General features: G+C 39.3%; 1 protein-coding gene across 1 annotated transcript in view; it reads right to left on the reverse strand.

The window, feature by feature from the left end:
* The window catches only part of LOC126336900 (inhibitor of Bruton tyrosine kinase), a 113,828-nt gene that overhangs the window by 18,887 nt on the left and 71,062 nt on the right, over positions 1 to 23,879 (reverse strand). The window contains exons 12-15 of the mRNA XM_050001026.1: positions 22,807 to 23,002; positions 13,996 to 14,312; positions 10,067 to 10,236; positions 3,661 to 4,252 (exon numbers count right to left, since the gene is read on the reverse strand). Coding sequence (XP_049856983.1) covers positions 3,661 to 4,252; positions 10,067 to 10,236; positions 13,996 to 14,312; positions 22,807 to 23,002 — 1,275 coding nt within the window. The remainder of the gene's footprint in view (positions 1 to 3,660; positions 4,253 to 10,066; positions 10,237 to 13,995; positions 14,313 to 22,806; positions 23,003 to 23,879) is intronic.

Below are 23,879 nucleotides of genomic sequence, written 5' to 3' on the forward strand. Positions count from 1 at the left end.
TCAGTTTAACAACACATCCATTGCAAACAGCTTAATTTCCTATTTTCTAATTTTCTTGCCTGCAAAGGAGGGAAGGAATCCAATGTCCACTCTGTGCGTACCGGCAGGAGTCATTCCAGCTGTGGAAAAGGTGCTTCCACATGCCACAAAGAACACAAAATGCAGCCATCTGCAGGTGGCGTCTCAGGTCTGTACCAATGATGTGTGTTGCTGTAGATCGGAAGTGATTCTCTCTAGTTGCAGGTGGCTGGCTGAAGCTGTAAAACCTGCCAGTCTGGACCTCACTAATTTCAGCACTGTTAACAGAACTGACTGTGGTCCTTGGGTACAGAGCCAAGTGAAGCATCTGAATCAGAGGCTCAGATGACTCTGTCCCAATGTAAGCTGCAGATTCCTTGACTTGTGCCATTGGAGAGGGTTTTCTAGGTTCCACTTAATAGGTCAGGGATCCACTACACACAAGAAGTAGCTACATGGGTAGTGGGGGCTATGTGGAGGGGACTGGGCTGTTTTTCAGGTTGGAGTCTCAGGAAAATACAGAAAGGGTGTCAGTCAACAAGGGTGTAAGGCAAACTCAGGAAGACAAGACCTAACAACTGTCACTATTATAATTGCAAATTGTCATAGATGTGTTGGGAAAGAACCAGAGCTACTAGTGTTAATAGAAAACACTTTATCTGAAATCATTCTGCATACAGAAAGCTGGCTAAAGCCGGAAATAAGTTTAGCTGAAATTTTTACAGTTGGCCTCATCGTGTTCAGAAAGCATAGATTAAATACAGTTGGTGTTGGAGTGTCTACTGCTATCGTAAGTAGTGTATCTTGTAGTGAAATTAAAGTAGACTGTTCCAGTGAGTTAGTGTAGGTAGAGGTTATACTTGTCAAATCGAATAATTTAATAACTGGCTCCTTTTACCAACCACACCAACTTATGTGATTACAGTTTCTGAACACTCCAAACACAGCCTGAGTTTTATTTGAAATAACTACCCCACTCGTACATTCCTGACAATTACTTCAGGAGCCCTCTCGAACTGTAAATGGTTATGGAAACATACTTTAACTCATAGCAACAAATAATCCTGAGCAAGTAGGGAACCTCAGGCAGATATAACAGATTACTGACCACAAGGCTGTTGTAGTGAGACTGACTACCATAATGTCCAAATCCACCAAAAATAAATGTAACATACATCTACTTAAAACACATAAAAATTCACTTCACACCTTTCAAAGAGAGTGTACCCCTCCATCTGATCTGATTGTGTAAGTGTAGACCAGATGTGGTTCAAGTTACTAGAAACAGTATTGATGACAATTGAAAGGTATATATCACATAAATTAATAAGCAATGGTCCCTGTTTCTCCGTGGTACATAAAATAGGTCCAGAACACTGATGCAGAAGCAGCAAAAACAGCATTGCCAAATTTAAAAGAAAGCAAAATCCAAAGACTGGCTAAGTTTCACAGAAGATTGAAATTTAGTGCAAACTTCAGAGTTAGATCCTTTTAATAGTTTCCACAACAAAACACTATCAAAATCTGACACAAAATGCAAAGAGATACTGGTTGTATGTGAAGTACACCAGCAGGAAGACACAATCAGCACCTTCACTGTGTGATAACAATGGTGATATCACCAGTGACAGTGTCACTAAAGCAGAGTCACTAAACATTGTTTTCCAAAACTCCTTCACCAAAGACGACAAAGTAAATATTCGTAAATTTGTACCTAGAACAACTGTCAACATGAGTAACTTAGAATTAGATATCCTTGGTGTAGTGAAGCAGCTTAAATTAATTAATAAAGGCAAGGCCTCCTGTCCTTATTGTGTACCAGTCAGGTTCCTTTCAGAGTATGCTGATACAATGGCTCCATACTTAGCAGAACTCGTCGCAAGATCTCAGAAAATGAGCTTTTAGCCAACAAGGCCTTCATTGGAGATAGAAAACAAACACAGAGACTGCTGGCATCAGTAGACAGAGACTGTGGTCGTGTGTGTGTGTGGGGGGGGGGGGGGGGGAATAGTAAGCACAGATTCAGAGAACACCATACTTGCAAAACACAACTAGCTCTTTATTCTTACTAAGTAATGAATACTATCGATCAGGGATGTCAAATAGATTCCATACTTTTAGATTCCTAGAAGGCTTTTGACATCATTCCTCACAACTGACTTGTAATTAGACTGCACATTTATGTAGTATCATCTCAGTTGTGAGACTGGATTCACAAGTTCCTGCGAGAAAGGTCACAGTCTGTAGTAATTGAAAGAAAGCCATCAAGTACAACAGTAACATTTGCTGTTCCCAGGGAAGTATTACAGGCTCTCTGCTGTTCCTGATAAATGTAGATGACATAAGAGACTATCTGAGCAGTGCTCTTAGATTGTTTGCAGATGATGCTATCACTTACTGTCTCATAAAGTCATCAGATGATCAAAACCAATTGCAAAATGATTCAACCAAGATATTTGTATTGTGCAAAGAGTGGCAATTAACTCTCAAAAATGGAAAGTTTAAAATCATCCACACGAGGACTAAAAGAAATCCACTAAATTTCAGTTACTTGATAAACCACACAGATCTAAAGGCTGTAAATTCACATAAATAATTAGATTACAATTACAAATAACAAATTGGATGGATCACATAGATAATTTTCTGGGGAAAGCAAATAAAACATTGGAATTTACTGGCAGAACACTCAAAATGCAACAGGTCTAGTAAAGAGACTGCTTACACCACACCTGTCTGTCCTCTTCTGGAGTGTTTCTCTGTGGTGTGGGATCTGCATCAGATGAGACTGACAGTTGACACCGAAAAAGTTCAAAGAAGGGCAGCTCGTACTGTACCACTGTGAAAGATGAGATAGAAGAGAGAGAGAGAGAGAGAGAGAGAGAGAGAGAGAGAGAGAGAGAGAGAGAGAGAGAGAGAGAGAGAGAGAGACATGATACATGAATTGGTGAGGCAATCGTTAAAAAACATGGCATTTTTGATTGCAGCAGGACCTTCTCGTGAACTTGCAGTCATCAACTTTCTCCTCTGAGTGCAAAAATATTTTGTTGGTGACCACCTACGTAGAAAGAAATGATCATTGCTGGTAGCTAGTTCATTGAAACCTCTGCCAGGCGCTTCATTTTGAATTGCAGAGTAACGATGTAGATTAAGAACTCAAAACTACTTCCTTCATAACCTCCCACCACCCCTACCTCCTGCCAATGTCGAATCCTCCCAGCATAAAAATCTGGTAACACCAAAATATTGCTCAGAGGAAAGTAAGTGGCAGATTTAAAACTTTTACTATGAAATTCAACTCAAGTGGGATAGCAATGACATAACAGAAGTCGGCAATGTGGAACAATATGAAAATTGCTGGATAGTAATTTAATGAAGCAAATGAGAACACAGCTCTACAAAATAATGAACTTTTTAAAATTTTCTGATGGAACTGTAGCTCTCACACTGATAAGAGGCAACTGAGGGAAGCCAAGACAAGCTAAGCTCATTAAAAAGTGACAAACAAGGAAATGTTTTTATGCGATCTGTAAGACTTTTCAGTGATGTACTGTATTTAGAAACATTTGTCACACACTCTAAATTCCAATCTGTAACATATCTTATATAAACTATCATTAAAATAGAATTACTGCTTCTTACCTTACTCTACTCCCAGATTTGACGAAATGACTTTCATGTTGGGGTGGTGACCTGCATAATTCTGGGAAATCATTTTCACACATTTTGTGCCCACTATTTTCCAAACTATCTGTTGCTCGCACAATGTGTGGAACAATAACAGTTTTTTGTTGTTCTTGGAAATCTCCAGCTGAGTGTTGTGAATTAGAAACTAATTTTTCGAAGGCCTCTCCGTGATTTTCTGTTGATATTTCTTGAGCACAAGAGATTGCTTTTAATCTTGCTTTTATTATCCTTTGATGTTTATTGCTACCAGTTATTTTAACCCATGAGGAAGAGTTCATATTCCTGCGTGACTGACTATCACTAGTGTTTTCAGATGAATCTAAACAATCTTCTCTTGCTTCTTCATGTTTTATTTCTGTTAGATTTTCTAGCATTAAATGTACACCTTTTGTATCGCCATCATCTGAATTGTAAGATGCATTAGATGAAATAGATTCATTCCGAGAACGTTCATTTAATTTTCCTCCCTCACTTATTTTGCGAATTCTAATCTTTTTCTTGGTTGATTTTACCAACTTCTTTGCAGCCGTATCAGGTGAATCTGGATCTGAAAATTAAAGCACAATAAATTTTAAGACCACAAATAATGAGAAACAAAAGGAAATTGTAGAATAGTTTTAAAGTATGTTTCAGTTTCATCTGACCATGTAAAATTGGAATGCTTATGTTTACAAATCAGCAGGGCAAGCCACACAAACAACTTTCCCATTAATGCAACTTGGGTCACAAAGCTACTAGACAGAATGTAACATTATGGATGTTTCTATATGACCTTCGTCAAGGATAGCCTGCACGTCTGTCTGCATACACAAATAACATTCACTCTTATTCAGATACAGACATTTGAGAGGACTTTATTAGCCACAGAATGTGAAGAACACTGCATTATCATTTCCCAGTCTCTCCATAGCCAAATAACATGGCTATATGACAGGAGTCATTGGTGAATCTGGCTCATCTGTTCCCACAACATGTGGACCACACAGTGACAAAGACACTGGAACATTTGTTCAGGCAAACAAAATTTTCATACTAAAGGTGCAGAAAACAGGCCAGAGTGCTATAAGTATTTATAACTTGGCTCACACTTCAAGCTACAAGACAAAAAATAAAATTAGATCTCATGGGATCACTTCATACTATGTAGTGAATGGCTGTAAGTGCACTCTGACACCACTTATTATATGACGTTACCATTCACTCGACAACTGATGAGCCACCAGTCGCAGTGCATGCCATGTTACTGGCTAATGACCACATTTGTGGTCCAGCTCGTGTAGGAATCTGCAATGGGAACAACGTCAAGAATTCCTTCTAAGCCATTCCACCCAACTGTCAATCAACACAGTGGAATGCTTGGTGCAGATATTCAATATACAAATTCTCCAAGACACTTACTGTCCCAACAACAGTGACTGCATTAACCTTGTTTTTAGTGTATACTAGTTTAGTGGAAGAGCTGCAAGGTTGTCAAATCTGGATGCTGCTCCTCTTCTTTTTCTTCATCTTCTGCAGTTGCTAACACAGTAGTTTCAACTGATCTGCCTCCAGCAAGGAACACTCTTCAGCACACATACATTACAACATTGTCCAGGGTGTACACGGGCAACTTGGTTTTCCTGAAAGGATAGCCTGCCTTCATCTCCTTTTATTAGGTCATCATAAGTAATGGGATGTTTGTGGCGGAGTCAACAAATAGCTGCTCCTCACTGGGCCACTCTCTCACAATGTGCTCTATTAGTGTAACTTCCTGCTCTAAAGAACTACTGCCAGTGAGTATCTTAAAGGCCAAATAGAAATTTACATTTGCTGCTATGTGCTAAGCACAGGCTACTATAGTTTCATCTTCATATTCCAGCATACAATACTGGGTACGACAGTGGAACAACACAGTCTGCAATGGGGATTGTGGCCTAATCAACAACACAGTGAACATGGTACAAATCTGAGGCTTTTTTTTTTTAATGAGCTTAAAGTTGGATGACAGGTAAGATGAAAGGGTAAAGAACAGGCAACCTCTGGAAGCACCCAACATATATCTGATGAGGCACGTGGGAAACCTGTTTGATTTAACTGTTGTTACTCTACAGTCAGTCTGAAATTACTTTAAGCTTGTCAGCTATGCTGTTCTGGGGAATCATTTGCTTGGCGGCGAGATTTTGTTTGTTTTCATTTCTTAGAATTGTGAGGTCAATATTCTACCTATTACTGTTTGTTGTGTGCTGTGAGACGCAGATACGTCAGAAATAAGTCCATCAAATTTTATTCAGTGGTGTTGAGTAGCATGTCGATTCTGCAGGAAAACAAGTTCTACTTCTGACACTTAGACCAACAAAGCAGGGAAACTGGAAACATTGTTCAGGTAGTTGTTAAGTGTGGAACAGCCCACTGTGTGCTCTGGTTTGTCATATGTGCAGATTTGGTGTAAACATCATCAGCACAAAACATGGCAATGCACAATGGTGAGTGATAGTGTCCACCTGCTGTGGAGGCCTCCTTATGCTTTGGCATCATGGCCTAATGGCACCTTGGAAGCCATGGAGCAGGGGGCAGGGGCATAATGCCAATGCCAGAACAACTGAAGATAAAAGATGGAAACTGTCATTCTGTAATCAGGATGTCTATATGGACAAGGAAAAAAATTCCCGGGTTTTTCCCGGATTTCCTGGTTGAAAATACACTTTCTCCCAGGTGAAAATATTCTTTATCCGTGTTAAGTGATAGTATACTTTTCCTCGGCACAGTAAAACTTAGTCTTTTGAATGTTTATGGTTTTATACACAGACGTAGGATCTGCTGGCACTTTAGAAAACAAAACTTGGAAAGATCTTTGATGCGCAGCAACATGTACGCTGGCTTTTTTACGGAGGTATAAATTCAAATTCCGCCAAACACTGCACGTCATTTTCCGAAGCAATGAAATTGAGAATGCGATACGCTTTTGTAAGCCAGTCATAGCTCATGTCACATGATCTCGCCACCTCATGACAGCATAGGACACATGATGTAGTCTACCAATAGCAAGATCACTCTTAAATAATGCGAACACACAGAAACGAGAAGTTAATGGTTTAAATTAATATACATAGTGTTGCTACAAGAAAAACAAAGCATTCACAAATAATATTGGTCTCTAAGATTAATAAGATGCAAGAGAAGGTAAGCTTCCACATATAAAATGCTGATCTTTTCGCGAGTGTTACACTTACAGATACATCACACAAATGTGCCACTAAAATTTTAATAACAACGTAGCTGTCTGATCTAAGCTCGAAATCCTTGAAGATGGTTGTCCTCAAAGAGTTGATTTTTAAATGAGAGTCAAACGCTCTGTGATTTAAGTAATTCACCGTACATTCTCGCATATAATTCATCTTGCCTAAGTCGGGCGGAGTGGCCGAGCAGTTCTAGGCGCTACATTCTGGAACCGCGCGACTGCTATGGTCGCAGGTTCGAATCTTGCCTCGGCATGGATGTGTGTGATGTCCTTAGGTTAGTTAGGTTTAAGTAGTTCTAAGTTCTAGGTGACTGGTGACCTCAGCAGTTAAGTCCCATAGTGCTCAGAGCCATTTCAACTATTTAGACCATCTTGCATAATAGGAAATCTGCTTTGAATCTGACGCTTTTCAAACCACCATTCGCAATATTTTCCCGTGACCTGTAAGAAATAGGTTGGTTTCAGCAGTCGTCAGAGAGCGCCAGATAACAGGCTTCACCGCGCTTGCGCAGCTGCAATGACGCAGGAAGCCCACATGTTCGTAAGTGTAAAACATTAAAAAATCTTCCATTATATCATAAATATCGTGAACGATACTAAAATGCATAATTCGGCTTAAAGTGCTGAATCTTATGTCCAGATTCGGATGTAAATTTTCTTGGTGTACCAGTACCGTAACCTATTATCTCATGTTTGGTTCTTTATTATAGCATAATGCCACACGAGCTAGAGAATGGAAACGTGCACTTCAGATGCAGCGAACAGTTGAAACTAGCCAACAGTGTGAAAGTAAACACTTCGTTTCAAATAAATTGACTACCTGAACGCAAAAGATTAATAAAAGCCAAATCTCTTTAGCAAAGCGAAAAAATAACTTCATTCTTCTGCAAGGCGATTAATGCTAGACTGTCGGAAAGGTGGAAATAAAACCTGAAACTAACAGCATATTTTGTTGTTGTTGTCGTCGTCTTAAGTTCGGAGACTGGTTTGATGCAGCTCTCCATGCTACTCTATCCTCTACAAGCTTCTTCATCTCCCAGTACCTACTGCAACCTACATCCTTCTGAATCTGCTTAGTGTATTCATCTCTTGGTCTCCCTCTATGATTTTTACCCTCGAGCTGCCCTCCAATGCTAAATTTGTGATCCATTTATGCCTCAGAACATGTCATACCAACCGATACCTTCTTCTGGTCAAGTTGTGCCACAAACTTAGCTTCTCCTCATTAGTTACGTGATCTACCCACCTAATCTTCAACATTCTTCTGTAGCACCACATTTTGAAAGCTTCTTTTCTCTTCTTGTCCAAACTAGTTATCGTCCATGTTTCACTTCCATACATGGCTACACTCCATACAAATACTTTCAGAAATGACTTCCTGACACTTAAATCTATGCTCGATGTTAACAAATTTCTCTTCTTCAGAAACGCTTTCCTTGCCATTGCCAGTCTACATTTTATATCCTCTCTACTTCGACCATCATCAGTTATTTTGCTCCCCAAATAGCAAAACTCCTTTACTACTTTAAGTGGCTCATTTCCTAATCTAATTCCCTCAGCATCACCCGACTTAATTCGACTACATTCCATTATCCTCGTTTTGCTTTAGTTGATGTTCATCTTATATCCTCCTTTCAAGACACTGTCCATTCCATTCAACTGCTCTTTTAAGTCCTTTGCTGTCTCTTTTGACAATGTTGATTGGAATACTCTTTCAAATTCTGAAGGTGGCAGGGGTAAAATACATGGAGCGAAAGGCTATTTACAATTTGTACAGAAAGCAGATGGCAGTCATACGAGTCTAGGGACATGAAAGGGAAGCAGTGGCTGGGAAGGGAGTGAGACAGGGTTGTAGCCTACCCTCAATGTTTTTCAATCTGTATATTGAGCAAGCAGTAAAGGAAACAAAAGAAAAATTTGGAGTAGGTATTAAAATCCAGGGAGAAGAAATAAAAGCTTTGAGGTTCGCCGATGACATCGTAATTCTGTCAAACAGCGAAGGACTTTGATGAGTAGTTGAACAGAATGGACAGCGTCTTGAAAGGAGGATATATGATGAACATCAACAAAAGCAAAACGAGGATAATGGAATGCAATCGAATTAAGTCGGGTGATGCAGAGGGAATTAGATTAGGAAATGAGACACTTAAAGTAGTAAAGGAGTTTTGCTATTTGGGGAGTAAAATAACTGATGATGTTCAAAGTAGAGAGGATATAAAATGTAGACTGTCAATGGCAAGGAAAGCGTTTCTGAAGAAGAGAAATTTGTTAACATCGAGCATAGATTTAAGTGTCAGGAAGTAGTTTCTGAAAGTATTTGTATGGAGTGTAGCCATGTGTGGAAGTGAAACATGGACAATAAATAGTTTGGACAAGAAGAGAAAAGAAGCTTTCAAAATGTGGTGCTACAGAAGAATGTTGAAGATTAGGTGGGTAGATCACGTAACTAATGAGGAAGTATTGAATAGGATTGAGGAGAAGAGAAGTCTGTGGCACAACTTGACCAGAAGAAGGTATCGGTTGGTATGACATGATCTGAGGCATAAATGGATCACAAATTTAGCATTGGAGGGCAGCTCGAGGGTAAAAATCATAGAGGGAGACCAAGAGATGAATACACTAAGCAGATTCAGAAGGATGTAGGTTGCAGTAGGTACTGGGAGATGATGAAGCTTGCAGAGGATAGAGTAGCATGGAGAGCTGCATCAAACCAGTCTCCGAACTTAAGACGACGACAACAACAACGACAACGACAACAACAACAACAACAAACATGGCTGAAATCATGAAAATTTTCTCATCACCTTTGTCTTCTTTGAAAATCTTTGGCCACTGATACCGCCAACTTTTGTTCTTTTAAATTGGGATTCTGGATGGTTTTAATAGTTAATCATAAAATACATTGTCCTCAAACTCTTCAATCTTTTCAGTGAGTTGAAAGGACCACTACCTCCAAAAGAAAGAAATTGAGCCATCTGTTTTGTGTGTACACATCTGCTGTTACGTTGCCACTCAAATTATATTATTTGCTACTACGGTATGTTTGAGCTGGAGGCAATTTCAAGCTGAACATAACAATATACAAAAAAGAAAACATTTTAGTCATCTTCAGTGTAAGATTTTTAGTTTTTATCACTTTTGTACCTTTATACAAATCAAAGGTGAATGGATGAGATCCTGCTATTGACTGAACGACTTCTTCACTTGGTGCACTTGAGTATGGTGTGATAATACGTTTGCACAATGCAGGGTTTAACTCACAATAGTACTTGCTTAGCTCTTCCAAAATGTTATCACTGGCAGCTTCTAATGACCTGCAAGAAAGAACAAAAACATTAGACCCAAGATAAAATGAAATTGCAGAACACAACTACACTGGTGACAGTGAAAATTAAAAACACCAGGAAGCATATTTGTGAAAAAAATTAACTTTATGTACATAATAATAGCAATTATCAGAATAACACAACTGTATAAAATCTTGTATTTTCAGATTTCAATATGGTGTGAAGTCTCCATATGTTGCAATTAGAGTTACTAAATGTCACAGTGTAGAGCATGGGAGTTAAAGAGTGCCAGAATATGTCTGTGAGGAATCTCTCTGTACGGAGTCTGTGAGAGCACACAAAGTATTAACAGTGGTTGTTGAAAAACCACAAAAAAACAAGTTATGAACCAACCAACCACATCATACACATGTTTGATATGTACCATGTTAGGTTAGTGTGCAACCAAGTTAGCAGTGGTAGTTGTCTTTCTGCGAAGAACACTACCACATTCTTGACTGCATATGGTAGTGCACTGTCCTGCTGAAATTTGAATGAGGAGTTTGATGTAGATGGGTCAGTACATCACACACTGACGAAGCAGTTTCTGTTCCACTTGCCTACAGTACCAGCAAGCTGCTGTTATAGCTTTTATCATATGGTACCCCAAATCATTACATTCCTATTCACCTGCTGCACTGACCAGCTATGTCAAGCTGAAACACTTCATTATAAGAAAGGTTTTAAGATCCCTTCGAAAAACATCAGTCATGTCACATATGAAGTTCACATGCTTATTCTGATCTCATGCCGTTTGTGAATATCTGGACAATGGCAGCAGGCACTAAAGTGACAGACAGTGATGAACCATTAGCACATGTAAGTCCACACTAACTGCAGTGCTCTAGCATCAACTAAACAATGTGCATGAAGATGTATGATCTATTACAAACACAAGGGCAAAAAATGGTCAACTATAATTATGTTGACATTGTCTAGTCCCATATCCAATACTCACTGTCTACAATAATCCAACTGTACTCATTTTCATAACAGTATGATACACATGAGCACGGAAGACATGATATGACGAAGCCTTGATATGACAAACCCATTTCCCTTAACTGACTAATCTGCAACATTCATACTCAATCACAACATGATATTTCATCCCCTGATATTGACAAAGCATCCTGTCATTTGCTTTCATGTTTCGATTACATTTGACAGCTCTTCACTGAATATGCTTGACTCAACACTGACCATTCCAGACACGCGAGACGGTAAAGCTGGGACTAAATAGAAGTCATTTCTTTGTAATCTTAATGATTTGTCATTTGTACACTGTTCTACACATTCTCAAAGTTGTGATGCATTTGAGCATTCTTTCTGGGTTTTACACCTTTTAACAACATTTGTTTACTTAAAACAATACTGACAATGAGATGCCTGACACCAGAAATAAAGTGTTATCTTAAAAGCAGAATAAAATAACTGACTACCACAGAAGTTGGCTTTTAAAGTGACAGAAGTAGAATTTTCTCTATTGAATTCGTTAACAGATGTGTAATTAACTAAATTACTTCAGCTATGATGGTAAATCACCTTTCATTCTAAATGAGTTTACAAATTACTAAGTGACTCAAAGAATGAAATATTTGCAGAAAAAGCTATTCAGAAATTATTTGGACAGCACTATGCATTCTGATACATCTCATTCTGGTCATTAAATCCCATGTGTTTCTTCGGCTCTGCTCATTTGAGTTCCAAAATTCAGTGCTTGGTCAAATTGTAATTACAGTAATGGATCACGTAATTCATCCACTTCAATGTCTAACACAGACACTATCATCTCCTCCTCCTCTAAACTATGTTAAATATACAGGGGATTTTTCCTGAAAAGTATGTTTTTAATTTATACGTTTTTCCGACATTCACTCCAATTTTCCATTATAACTACTATTTGTCAGTTTCATTTTGTGACCTGATGGCTTCCAACTGCATTCTTTTATTTTCTCTTTGATTCATAATATTGCATGTATAACAAATTCCCCATGGCTTTATTGCCACCTGTTTGCTGTACCTACATTCTCAAATATTAAATTCTATTTTGTTGTTTTCCATCTACTTAGCCCTGTGGTCACTGCTGTCAGAATTCCAATTTTGTTAAATTCTTTCTTTATTTATCCATATACTACTACTGCTGCCGCCGCCACCACCCCCGCTGCCGCCCCCCGCCGCCGCCGCCCCCGCCGCCGCCACCGCCACCACCACCTCCCTTTATTTCTTTTTCCATATTTCATCCTATCAAGTTATTACTGGGTACACTTATAACCCATAGTCTCCTACATAACTTCCTATATATTTTTGTCTGTTCCCTGCACATCTTCTCCACTTACGATTTTGAAGGTACAAGCCTACAGCGGAAGATGAAGCTCTAGTCTCTTACTTTTCATCTATCTATTTTCACTCTTTACACAATGTCTAAGTAGCTGCTTTTATATTTTCTTTATCATTATCATCTTGTAATATGAACTTGCCAAACCTTTGTTTTAGTCTTCAGAAAAAGAAATCTGTAATAATAGTCCTCGCAGTAAGTCAAACTGACACTTGCCTTTGTATAGGTAAGGATGCCACCAACATCTGTTCACCAACATAAGGAGACATTGCCATTATTAGTCAAACCCCACCCCAACTAGCTTTCCATTGCTCAGCAAGGAACCCACAGTTCAAAGGGCTAGGAAAAGTTTTTCCACTTGTAAATGTGTCTATCGGCAATACCGGAACAGCATCTCCTGCAGGTATAAACTGGCCAACTACACCAACTCCCAATAATTTACTGTTTGCTCAAGTGAATTTTCGTTTTAATAGAATTAGTCTACAGTCAACATCTACATGATAACTCTGGGGGGAGAGAGGGAGAGGGAGAGGGAGAGGGAGAGAGAGAGAGAGAGAGAGAGAGAGAGAGAAGCAATGCTAATGTACTGTTTAAATTTTTAACAAGCTTTAACTACTGCATCTGGAGGAATGACACCCAAATTCATACTCCATACAATATTCAGTCACTATTGGCCATGGAAGTCTACACAGAAAACTTACTGTCAGTAATGTTTTCAGTCTGTCCATGCATTACACTGAAGTCACTACTAAAGTACCCTTATCTTCAATTTAGGGCACAATTTAAAAGGACAGTCACTGAATCTGACAGCTCATTAAAGAAACTCTTAGGCTTCATATCAAGAAGATATGCGGTAGGTAGTTACCACAACATACAATCCACACACAGCAGCTCCTGGTTTAATGTTCTCTCGAGAAGTTATAGATGATTTTAATTTAAAAAGTCAGAATTCAACTACACCAGTTTGATCCAGACACAAAGTGGGAGTTAAGCATGTAAATTTCCTGATGATGCTCTCTCACCAACAGTGAACAGCATACAAAAAAAGAACAATGAGCACTTTTTTTTCTTTTGCTAGATAATATTATCATTATCACAATGTGAGACCATAAGACATCAACCAGCAATTAATGTACTAGACACACTTTCTTGAATGATCTGAATCATTCAGATAAAGTGAAAAAAGATGTGCCTGTGTGACATCTTGTAACATCGTACATGTTACAGCCACACATTTCTGCATCCATATAACACAGATATGAACCCTTGTAATTTATTTCAGTTTCTTTCATTTTTTAAACAATCTGAAATCTGTTATTAAGAAGAAGCTTCTCTTTACTTAAGACAAGCAGGACAATCTTTACACTGCCATTACAAAAGTGTAAAAAGAAATTTGAAAGCTCACTCACCTTGATTCCAATACTGCACTTAAATTCAAACATATATATTGCAAACAGCATTGCTTTAGCTGGTTTGCCTGGTGTGTGTCAGCCAATTGAAGAAGACCTGCCACATTCCGTAATGTGACCAAGTTAGCAAGCGCCACTTCACAAATTTCCAAAAGCCGTGTAGCAAACAGCTGGTTTGCAAGGACAAGTGTGTTACATATAAAGTCAATATCCTCTGAAGCAAGAACAGCAGGTGCTTCATCTTCATAAAGATAGTGAACCAGTACCTCCAAAACCTTATAAGGAACTGGCAAGTTCAAGGAACTGCTTGTTAAAGACTGGAACAAAGAATGACAGGTGTAATTATTTAGTCACTGATCCTGTAATATTGCAAGTTACAAATATGATGGTATGAGTAATAATTTGCTGACAGCTTAAAAACACATTTTCTTCCCATTACCCTTTGGACAAGGTTTCTATCACACACATATATATGAGAAATATGCAATTATTGCACTTTTCTATATGTTCTGGTGTAATAGAATAAATTATCAAATTGAAATTACTGGAGATATGTACCAAAACTTCTTTTTCAGAGGGTGTGGTGGTAAGAAGGGAGGGAGGAGGGAAGAGTAGTGTTCAATGTCCTTTCAACAAGATCATTAAAGACAGAGCACAAGCACAGGTGGGGGAAGGCTAGCAAGGAAAAGTTTTTCAAAGGAACCATCTACCAGTATTTGTTTTAACCAATCTAGAGAAACACAGAAAACCTACATCTAGATGGCTACCACTGTCCTCTCAAATAAGAGTCGTCGTCCGGCAATTAGAGCAGTGGAGGAGATAATGTTGCAAAAGTGTTCCTAACTAGACCTTTCTAGCATACACAATGATATTGTGTCATCTTGACATTTTGGAGACCAAGCCCAAGCAAAGCTCATGCTGCATCCTTTTGAATGTGCCAGAGTATAGTTCAGACAGTGATTTTCTTGACACACGAGCCGCCTATCATTAAAAAAAATTGAACTCATTTCATATGAAAACAATGCACAGACATCTTGTGACCTTCCCCTTGACTGGTGCTTCCTTCTGATGTCAATTTCTTGGACTATTTTGAAAGAAACAGTAGTGAACATAACATCTGCTGTCATGACTGGCTGAGTCAATATGAATGCACTGACAATATCATTCATGTATTTGTTAGGTTTCGCAGTTTGCCATAATTCTGCTACAAATATGTCACATTTGTTGAGTCATCTGCACATACTGTAGCAGTCATGTAAGTCTACCTGTGGCACAGAATGTTTTGACAATTGGCATATGAAGGTAGAATATACTGCAAAATAATACACCATATCACATCAAATTAGGCAATTTTACATGCAGGACATAGAATCCAAACCAAAATTATTTGTTTACAGCATTGTTGAAATTGTGTGTATACATCTCATTCTGTAACTCTGTTCATTAAGTATGTTGTCTGGTTGTTTCTTCATATTGGTGTATATCTCAATTTCTTCTAGAATATTTAATAATCTTCCTTTCTCTGTTTTACAAACAGCAGTGATGTTTGTTTTTGTTGATGTCATTAACACAATGTTTGTATTCTCTTAAATGTGCATTGAATGTTGAGGGAATGACTTCACTGACATTTTTTTCTGAATCTCACTCTTAAGTTTCTCCCTGTTTCCTCAACAAAAAAGTTATCACATTCACTACAAGTTATTTTATACACACCAGACATGTGTGTTGGCGCTTATCTGTATTGTGTATAAGATGTGATCTTACATTGTTGTCTGTCCTGGAGCCAATTTGTAGCCTAGTTTCTTGAGAATGGGGGCGGGGGGCAACTGAAGGAACACAAATCAGATAAATGGCGTATCTTCGCAAACCTCTTGTCAACCCCTCTTCGCTAGTCTGGGTATTTTGACATTGAGCTCTCAATGTATATATTCTTTACTGTTGTTTCTTGTTAACAATATCAGCTTATTCCCAAGAATAAGCAGCTTATTCCCAAGAATAAGCAGCTTATTCCCAAGAATAAGCAGCTTATTCCCAAGAATAAGCAGCTTATTCCCAAGAATAAGCAGCTTTCACTCAGTTAATACTTGGCAGAAATCCTACCTGAATTTGGATTAGACTTCCTTAACTTTTGAGCAGAAAAGTGTGCAGTATACTACTGCATCTACTTTCAGTAAGCTACCACAAGAATTCAAAAATCTTACTATGCACTTTCAAATCAAAACTAAACTGTTTCTTCATGGTCCACTCATTCTATTCTGTTCAGTTCTTTGAAAAATTAAGCTGATTCTTGTGTTATTCTGTTCACTGCATTTACTTAAACTTATGGCTTGACTTTTCTTGGGTTCATAAAAATTTCATTTTTATCTATTATTACTTTTATGTTGTAACTTCATGTACTGACACATTCCATGACCTTTGAGATTTGCTCCTCAATTTGATCCTACGGAACTCGATGTGTAAATAAATAAATAAATAAATAAAGTAGAAAAGAGTGAGCAAGTAGAAAAATATGAGTATAACCTTACCATATTGGGTTCACATATCTCCAACAAAATGAGTTGCCCCCACCCCAAAACAAGAAAACAATGCAAGACAACAATGCAAGACCTCATCTTATACATAATACAGATAAGAGCCAAACATGTAACATGTCAGAAGTGTATGAAATAATATGTACTGAATGTGATAAAATGTATGTTGGGTAAATAGAGAGAGACTTCCAAACAAGACTTAGAGGACATGTTAATGTTAATGTAGCAAATCCTCATTTAAGAGAATACAAGCATTCTGCTAATGACATTAGCAAGGACATCACCATTGTCCATAAAGCAGAAAATGGGATGTTTCTGAATATTCTAGAAGAAACAGAAATAGATATCCATATAACAAAACAACCAGACAACATACTTAATGAACAAAGTTACAAAATAAGACGTATATATAAAATTTCAAGTGTTTTAACCAAATAATTTTGATTTGGAATTTATGTCCTACACGAAAAACTGTTTAATTTGATACGATAGGTTGGATTGTTTCATAATATTATGTCTTTTATAGTGTCTATCTTCATACACCAAATGTCAAAGAATTGTAAATTATGTAGATGAAAGCATATCACAGATACATATATTAATATGATCTTACAAATAACAAAAAAGACTGCTGATTTAGACTCTGACTTGTCAGTCCCACATTTACACTATACAACAGTTATGTTGAACATAATCAAGAATTGTCATTGACTAAAATTTGATAGCAGTAACACACGTGATAACAAACATTCTATGTAATAGGAGACATTTTAAATCCTATCACAATAATTGACATGCACGCCACTGCTCTAGAAGTACAAAATGCAAGTTATCTTATGAAGTGTTCAAAAAGTAAGGTGACTTCATATTCTGATAAAATTTTTTTATTTATTCATCAATATTCATGTTGTCCCTTTCAAAGTATCCCACTCAGATACAACACACTTGTGCCAACACTTCTTCCAACTCTCAAAGCACTTCTCATAAGCACTTTTTGGTACAACCTTGAATAGTTCCAATTATGCAGTTTTTATTTCCTCAATCATTGAAAATCTTCATCCTTTCATAGGTCTCTTCAGTTTTGGAAACAGGAACAAGTTTCAAAGGCCCAAATCCGCTGAATATGGTGGCTGAGGCATGATTGCCGTGTTCTTTTCGGCCAAAAAACCTCTCAGAAGCAATGATGAATGAGCAGGTGCATTGTCATAATGCAAAAGCCATAAACAGTTTTTCCACAATTCTGGACTTTTTGTTTCTTCTCACAACAGATGCATAGCATCAAGGTAATACTCATTGTTGACCATATGACCTTGAGCAGAAATTCATGATGCACTGCGCCTCAGTAATTTGGGGGGAGGGGGGGTTCCTTGCCAATGCATAATTTTAAACAAATGTGCTTGTTCCAAAAGGATTTCCAAGAAATGTAAAACATATAAAGTTGAAAAAATTAACATATTAAAAACAAAGATTCCAAGACTTACCAAGCGGGAAAGCGCCGGCAGACAGGCACATGAGCAAAACACACACACACACACACACACACACACACACACACAGAATTACTAGCTTTCGCAACCGATGGTTGCTTCTTCAGGAAGGAGAGGGAAAGACGAAAGGATGTGGGTTTTAAGGGAGAGGGTAAGGAGTCATTCCAATCCCGGGAGCGGAAAGACTTCCCTTAGGGGAAAAAAAGGACAGGTATACACTCGCACGCACACACACACACACACACACACACACACACACACACACATATCCATCCACACATGTGCGGATGGATGTGTGTGTGTGTGTGTGTGTGTGTGTGTGTGTGTGTGTGTGTGTGTGGCGCGCGCGTGTATACCTGTCCTTTTTTTCACCTAAGGGAAGTCTTTCTGCTCCCGGGATTGGAATGACTCCTTACCCTCTCCCTTAAAACCCACATCCTTTCGTCTTTCCCTCTCCTTCCTGAAGAAGCAACCATCGGTTGCGAAAGCTAGTAATTCTGTGTGTGTGTTTGTGTGTTTTGTTCACGTGCCTGTCTGCCGGCGCTTTCCCGCTTGGTAAGTCTTGGAATCTTTGTTTTTAATATATTTTTCCCATGTGGAAGTTTCTTTCTATTTTATTTACATCATTAATTTGAAAAAAATAACAGGATGACAAGGAAAGCTTTCCTTTCCTTTCCTTTCCTTTCCTTTCCTTTCCTTTCCTTTCCTTTCCTTTTCATCCCGTATGATAAGTTTCCAGACTCGCAGTTCTGGGTGACTTTACCGAAATTTTATTAGTCCTCTCTAGTTCTTTTCCTTCGCCCTTCTTCCTTTCCCTTCAACCCCTCTGCCTGTAGAAGCAGTCACTGGCTCTGAAAGCTTGCCAGTCACAATAGTTTTTTGTGTGTATCTCCTGCTGCCGCTTGGTGAGTAGGTTTTTTTATCTACCCACTAAATATTTTTATCAATAACTGATTGTTTTTGTTGTTATAGAAAGAAAGGTAAGATATATAGGCAGTAACACCAGCCTAGAGTTACAAATTCACAGAATTGCTAAGGAGAGGAGCGGAGGAGTGGGGTTAACGGACAACAGAGAAAAGAATAGCAAGAACAAGGAAAGAAAAGCCATATAAATTGCATAATTCTTTCCACATGAAACAGTCCTGTTTAACTACCTCCCACAAATGTTCTGATAACTGTTCAGAGAAATAGCAGTACTGCCAAGTTTCATACAAAAGAGTTATGCAGTCTAAACTACAATTAAGGAATATATTAGAAAGATGACATCAGCTCTGACCTCTACTTGTATGTAAGGACAAAGTGTGCAAGGTGTGTTAGAAAAGTAACGTAATATATTTTTTGTACGCACAAATTTTATTTTTTATGTACAACAAGGTTGTTCCTTTCAGAAAAACTCCCTCTGACAATTACACACCAGTGAGAACAATGTTTAAAGTCTTTATAATAGTTTTGAAAGGCTTCTGCTGAAATATCTATCAGCGCCTCAGTTCTGCTCTTCTGGATATTTCCCCAAAAGCACTTTCAAATGATTTTTTGGGTTTGAGAAATAAAAAGAAATCATAGAGATTGGGACCCAGCATATAGGGAAGCCTGCAGCACTGTTGACAGCTTTCAATAGTGAAATACCAATGTCTGTAGGTCAAAACAGTAGCCATCTACACTCCTGGAAACTGAAATAAGAACACCGTGAATTCATTGTTCCAGGAAGGGGAAACTTAATTGACACATTCCTGGGGTCAGATACATCACATGATCACACTGACAGAACCACAGGCACATAGACACAGGCAACAGAGCATGCACAATGTCGGCACTAGTACAGTGTATATCCACCTTTCGCAGCAATGCAGGCTGCTATTCTCCCATGGAGACGATCGTAGAGATGCTGGATGTAGTCCTGTGGAACGGCTTGCCATGCCATTTCCACCTGGCGCCTCAGTTGGACCAGCGTTCGTGCTGGACGTGCAGACCGTGTGAGACGACGCTTCATCCAGTCCCAAACATGCTCAATGGGGGACAGATCCGGAGATCTTGCTGTCCAGGGTAGTTGACTTACACCTTCTAGAGCACGTTGGGTGGCACTGGATACATGCGGACGTGCATTGTCCTGTTGGAACAGCAAGTTCCCTTGCCGGTCTAGGAATGGTAGAACGATGGGTTCGATGACGGTTTGGATGTACCGTGCACTATTCAGTGTCCCCTCGATGATCACCAGAGGTGTATGGCCAGTGTAGGAGATCGCTCCCCACACCATGATGCCGGGTGTTGGCCCTGTGTGCCTCGGTCGTATGCAGTCCTGATTGTGGCGCTCACCTGCACAGCGCCAAACACGCATACGACCATCATTGGCACCAAGGCAGAAGCGACTCTCATCGCTGAAGACGACACGTCTCCATTCGTCCCTCCATTCATGCCTGTCGCGACACCACTGGAGGCGGGCTGCACGATGTTGGGGCGTGAGCGGAAGACGGCCTAACGGTGTGCGGGACCGTAGCCCAGCTTCATGGAGACGGTTGCGAATGGTCCTCACCGATACCCCAGGAGCAACAGTGTCCCTAATTTGCTGGGAAGTGGTGGTGTGGTCCCCTACAGCACTGCGTAGGATCCTACGGTCTTGGCGTGCATTCGTGCGTCGCTGCGGTCTGGTTCCAGGTCCACGGGCACGTGCACCTTCCGCCGACCACTGGCGACAACATCGATGTACTGTGGAGACCTCACGCCCCACGTGTTGAGCAATTCGGCAGTACGTCCACCCGGCCTCATGCATGCCCACTATACGCCCTCGCTCAAAGTCCGTCAACTGCACATACGGTTCACGTCCACGCTGTCGCGGCATGCTACCAGTGTTAAAGACTGCGATGGAGCTCCGTATGCCACGGCAAACTGGCTGACGCTGACGGCGGCGGTGCACAAATGCTGCGCAGCTAGCGCCATTCGACGGCCAACACCGCAGTTCCTGGTGTGTCCGCTGTGCCGTGCGTGTGATCATTGCTTGTACAGCCCTCTCGCAGTGTCCGGACCAAGTATGGTGGGCCTGACACACCGGTGTCAATGTGTTCTTTTTTCCATTTCCAGGAGTGTATATAGCTCCAGCAATTCTGAGGTGCTACCACAGAGGTGTCAAAAAACCGTTACGTGACTGGTGGTGGCATGCATACACAGCTGCCACACACAGCCCACTGCAACTGTCAGGGGTATCATACACCAACTTTACTCAGTATTGCTCTGTGATGGGAGGCAGCATGTAAGTATTTGCAAAGCAGGGTTGTACACGTGCCTCATTTTTCCCTGAATCTTTCTATGACTATCCAATAAAAAGTTTAAGTGAGTATTTGTCCTGGAGGCACAAATTCATTATTGGCAACCCCCAGACTAAAAACAGAATTATTATTTTGAGTTTGCTCATTCTCACTTGGGATCTGGAGAGTTTGCAGTGTGCCACTCCCGGCATTGGAATTTTGCCTCTAATGTATTCATGAACATTCCCAATTAATATAACGTCAATGTTGGTTGACTGAAACAGCAGCCTACCTTTAAATTTGATGTGACCAGGATCTAACTGTTAAGTGCTTTTGGAGTAATTCCTAATTAGGATGTGGTTGCTCAAAAATGTTCAACACAATGATTGAAGAGTTTTGCAATAACCAATTCCAAGATGTTTTAAACAGTTTGACTGATATACTCAGATAAATCATAATTTTTAGGCAGATACAATTTTTGTCTCGCACTTCTAGTTAGGATTAATCTCATCAAAGGTCAGAACACTTGGTATTGTGTCACACACTGTAATAATGGTTAACACACACAATCCTCATTGCAATCCAGTGGGTGGCTGGCGCGAACACAAATATACGGCACACTATAAACCTTTGTAAAACACTGAACAGGGTGTATATGCGGACAAGAAAGAGATATTCCCCAATTTCCCCGTTAAAAATGCCCTTTTTTTTTGCTGGACCTGCTACTGTGACTTATAAAAGCTACGAAGAGGTTCTGGAGAATATTCCTTGGTTGGTTGGTTGTTTTGGAGAAGGAGACCAGACAGCTAGGTCATCGGTCTCATCGGATTAGGGAAGGAAGTTGGCCGTGCCCTTTGATAGGAACCATCCCAGCATTTGCCTGGAGAGATTTCGGAAAATCACAGAAAACCTAAATCAGGATGGCCATACGCGGGATTGAACCGTGTCCTCCCGAATGCGAGTCCAGTGTCTAATCACTGAGCCACCTCGCTCGCTCGAATATTCCTTCTCCGTGTCACAAACGTGTAGATGGCGTAAGTACCTTTTAGCAGGTTGAAAATAATGGAAGACAAAGCTCAATAATGAAAACAGATGGCAATGTGGAAAGAGTGAAGTATCTTAGGAGGCCAGACTGTTGGTCTATCAGTAGTGATTTAAATTTTGTGGGGAAAAAAAAAGAGGGGGTGAAGCATTTGTGCCTTGACTTTCTGAACTACAATCAGAGGGAGGCTGTAAGAGGGATCTACAATCCCATAACCAATGATAATACACCATTCCCAGTATTATTACTTTTCTAACATATGTTGTCCATCTCCTGGGTATAAAAACAGGCAAAATTATGTTAACTATTATTGGGAATTGTTAACTATGAAGAAATATTTTGTATAGGGTATGATAATTATTTTAATAAATAGTCTATGATTCACAGCTGTTCCATAGTAACAAAATTCCTCCAAAAAACACCATTCAATTAATATTCAAATAATGGCAGAGTACGCAGAATGACAACTTTTACAGAATGTATGAAAGTAATCTGTACAATAGATAACATACCCCGAGCCAACGATTACTGAACATAGCAGCAAAGAACTGCAGCCTTGCTGCTAACACACACTTATGTGCAGGTAGCTCCCGGCCATCTTCACACTTTATTTTCACATCAAACAAATCTTGATATTTGTTGTACGATAGGCAGGGCCTCAGTGATGGTTGAATACTGTTTTTCATATGTATGTAACCAGCTTCATACCTGCATTCATGTAAAATACCCTTTAGTGATCACGTGCTTGTTTCTTGTATGATTGTAAGGAACAGTGAGAAGAAAAAAAAAAATCACAAACAACTTCAAAAATAAATGTTCATAGCCATTATTTAAAATAGAATAACAACATCAGCCAAACCCAGAGAACAGAATGAAGTGCATCATGTAAACCCTACAGTTCCTATGTAGAATAGAATACTACAGCCATCACTATCAGAAATGAACTGAAAAGAAACTTACGTGCAAGACTACTAAATTAGTCAGAATACAAAATCATCCCATGTCACACAACAGACAAGGAATTCACGTAGTGTTACTTAGCACAAAAATTTCGCAATATCAGATAACTAAAGAAAGTAATAAAGCCAACTGATTGTGATAAAGGCAAATGGAAAGTAAAATGATAGTTTCCAACATGAGCACAGTTGGGAGGGGGTATGGGGGGGGGGGGGGGGGGGGAGAACAAGCAAGGAGATAAAAAAAGAAGTTAAGAATTTAAAAGGAAACAAAGAAGAGAGAGAGATATTCTGAGTATTAAATTATTCTGAGAATATGTCAATTTTCCAACAACTGCTCCCAGAAAGTAAAATATTATGTACAAGAGCATAAAAAAACTTTCAATGTTAAAAGGCTGGATCAATGGTTCTCATGTGATAAAAGGCTGTTTCAATCACTTCATAAAATGCACACAACTGGTCCAGGAAAATTACCAGCACATAAACATTACATTTAGATTTAACAATACTTTTAAAATTGTAACATTATTCTGAAATATTGTATTATTAGACTTCCTAAATTACTAACACTTACAAAGGCGTGGTGGGAATTTCCCAGCCAAGCTCAGAAACGCCATTTACGCAAATGA

Source organism: Schistocerca gregaria, chromosome 2, assembly GCF_023897955.1.
Source record: "Schistocerca gregaria isolate iqSchGreg1 chromosome 2, iqSchGreg1.2, whole genome shotgun sequence".
Classification (NCBI taxonomy): domain Eukaryota; kingdom Metazoa; phylum Arthropoda; class Insecta; order Orthoptera; family Acrididae; genus Schistocerca; species Schistocerca gregaria.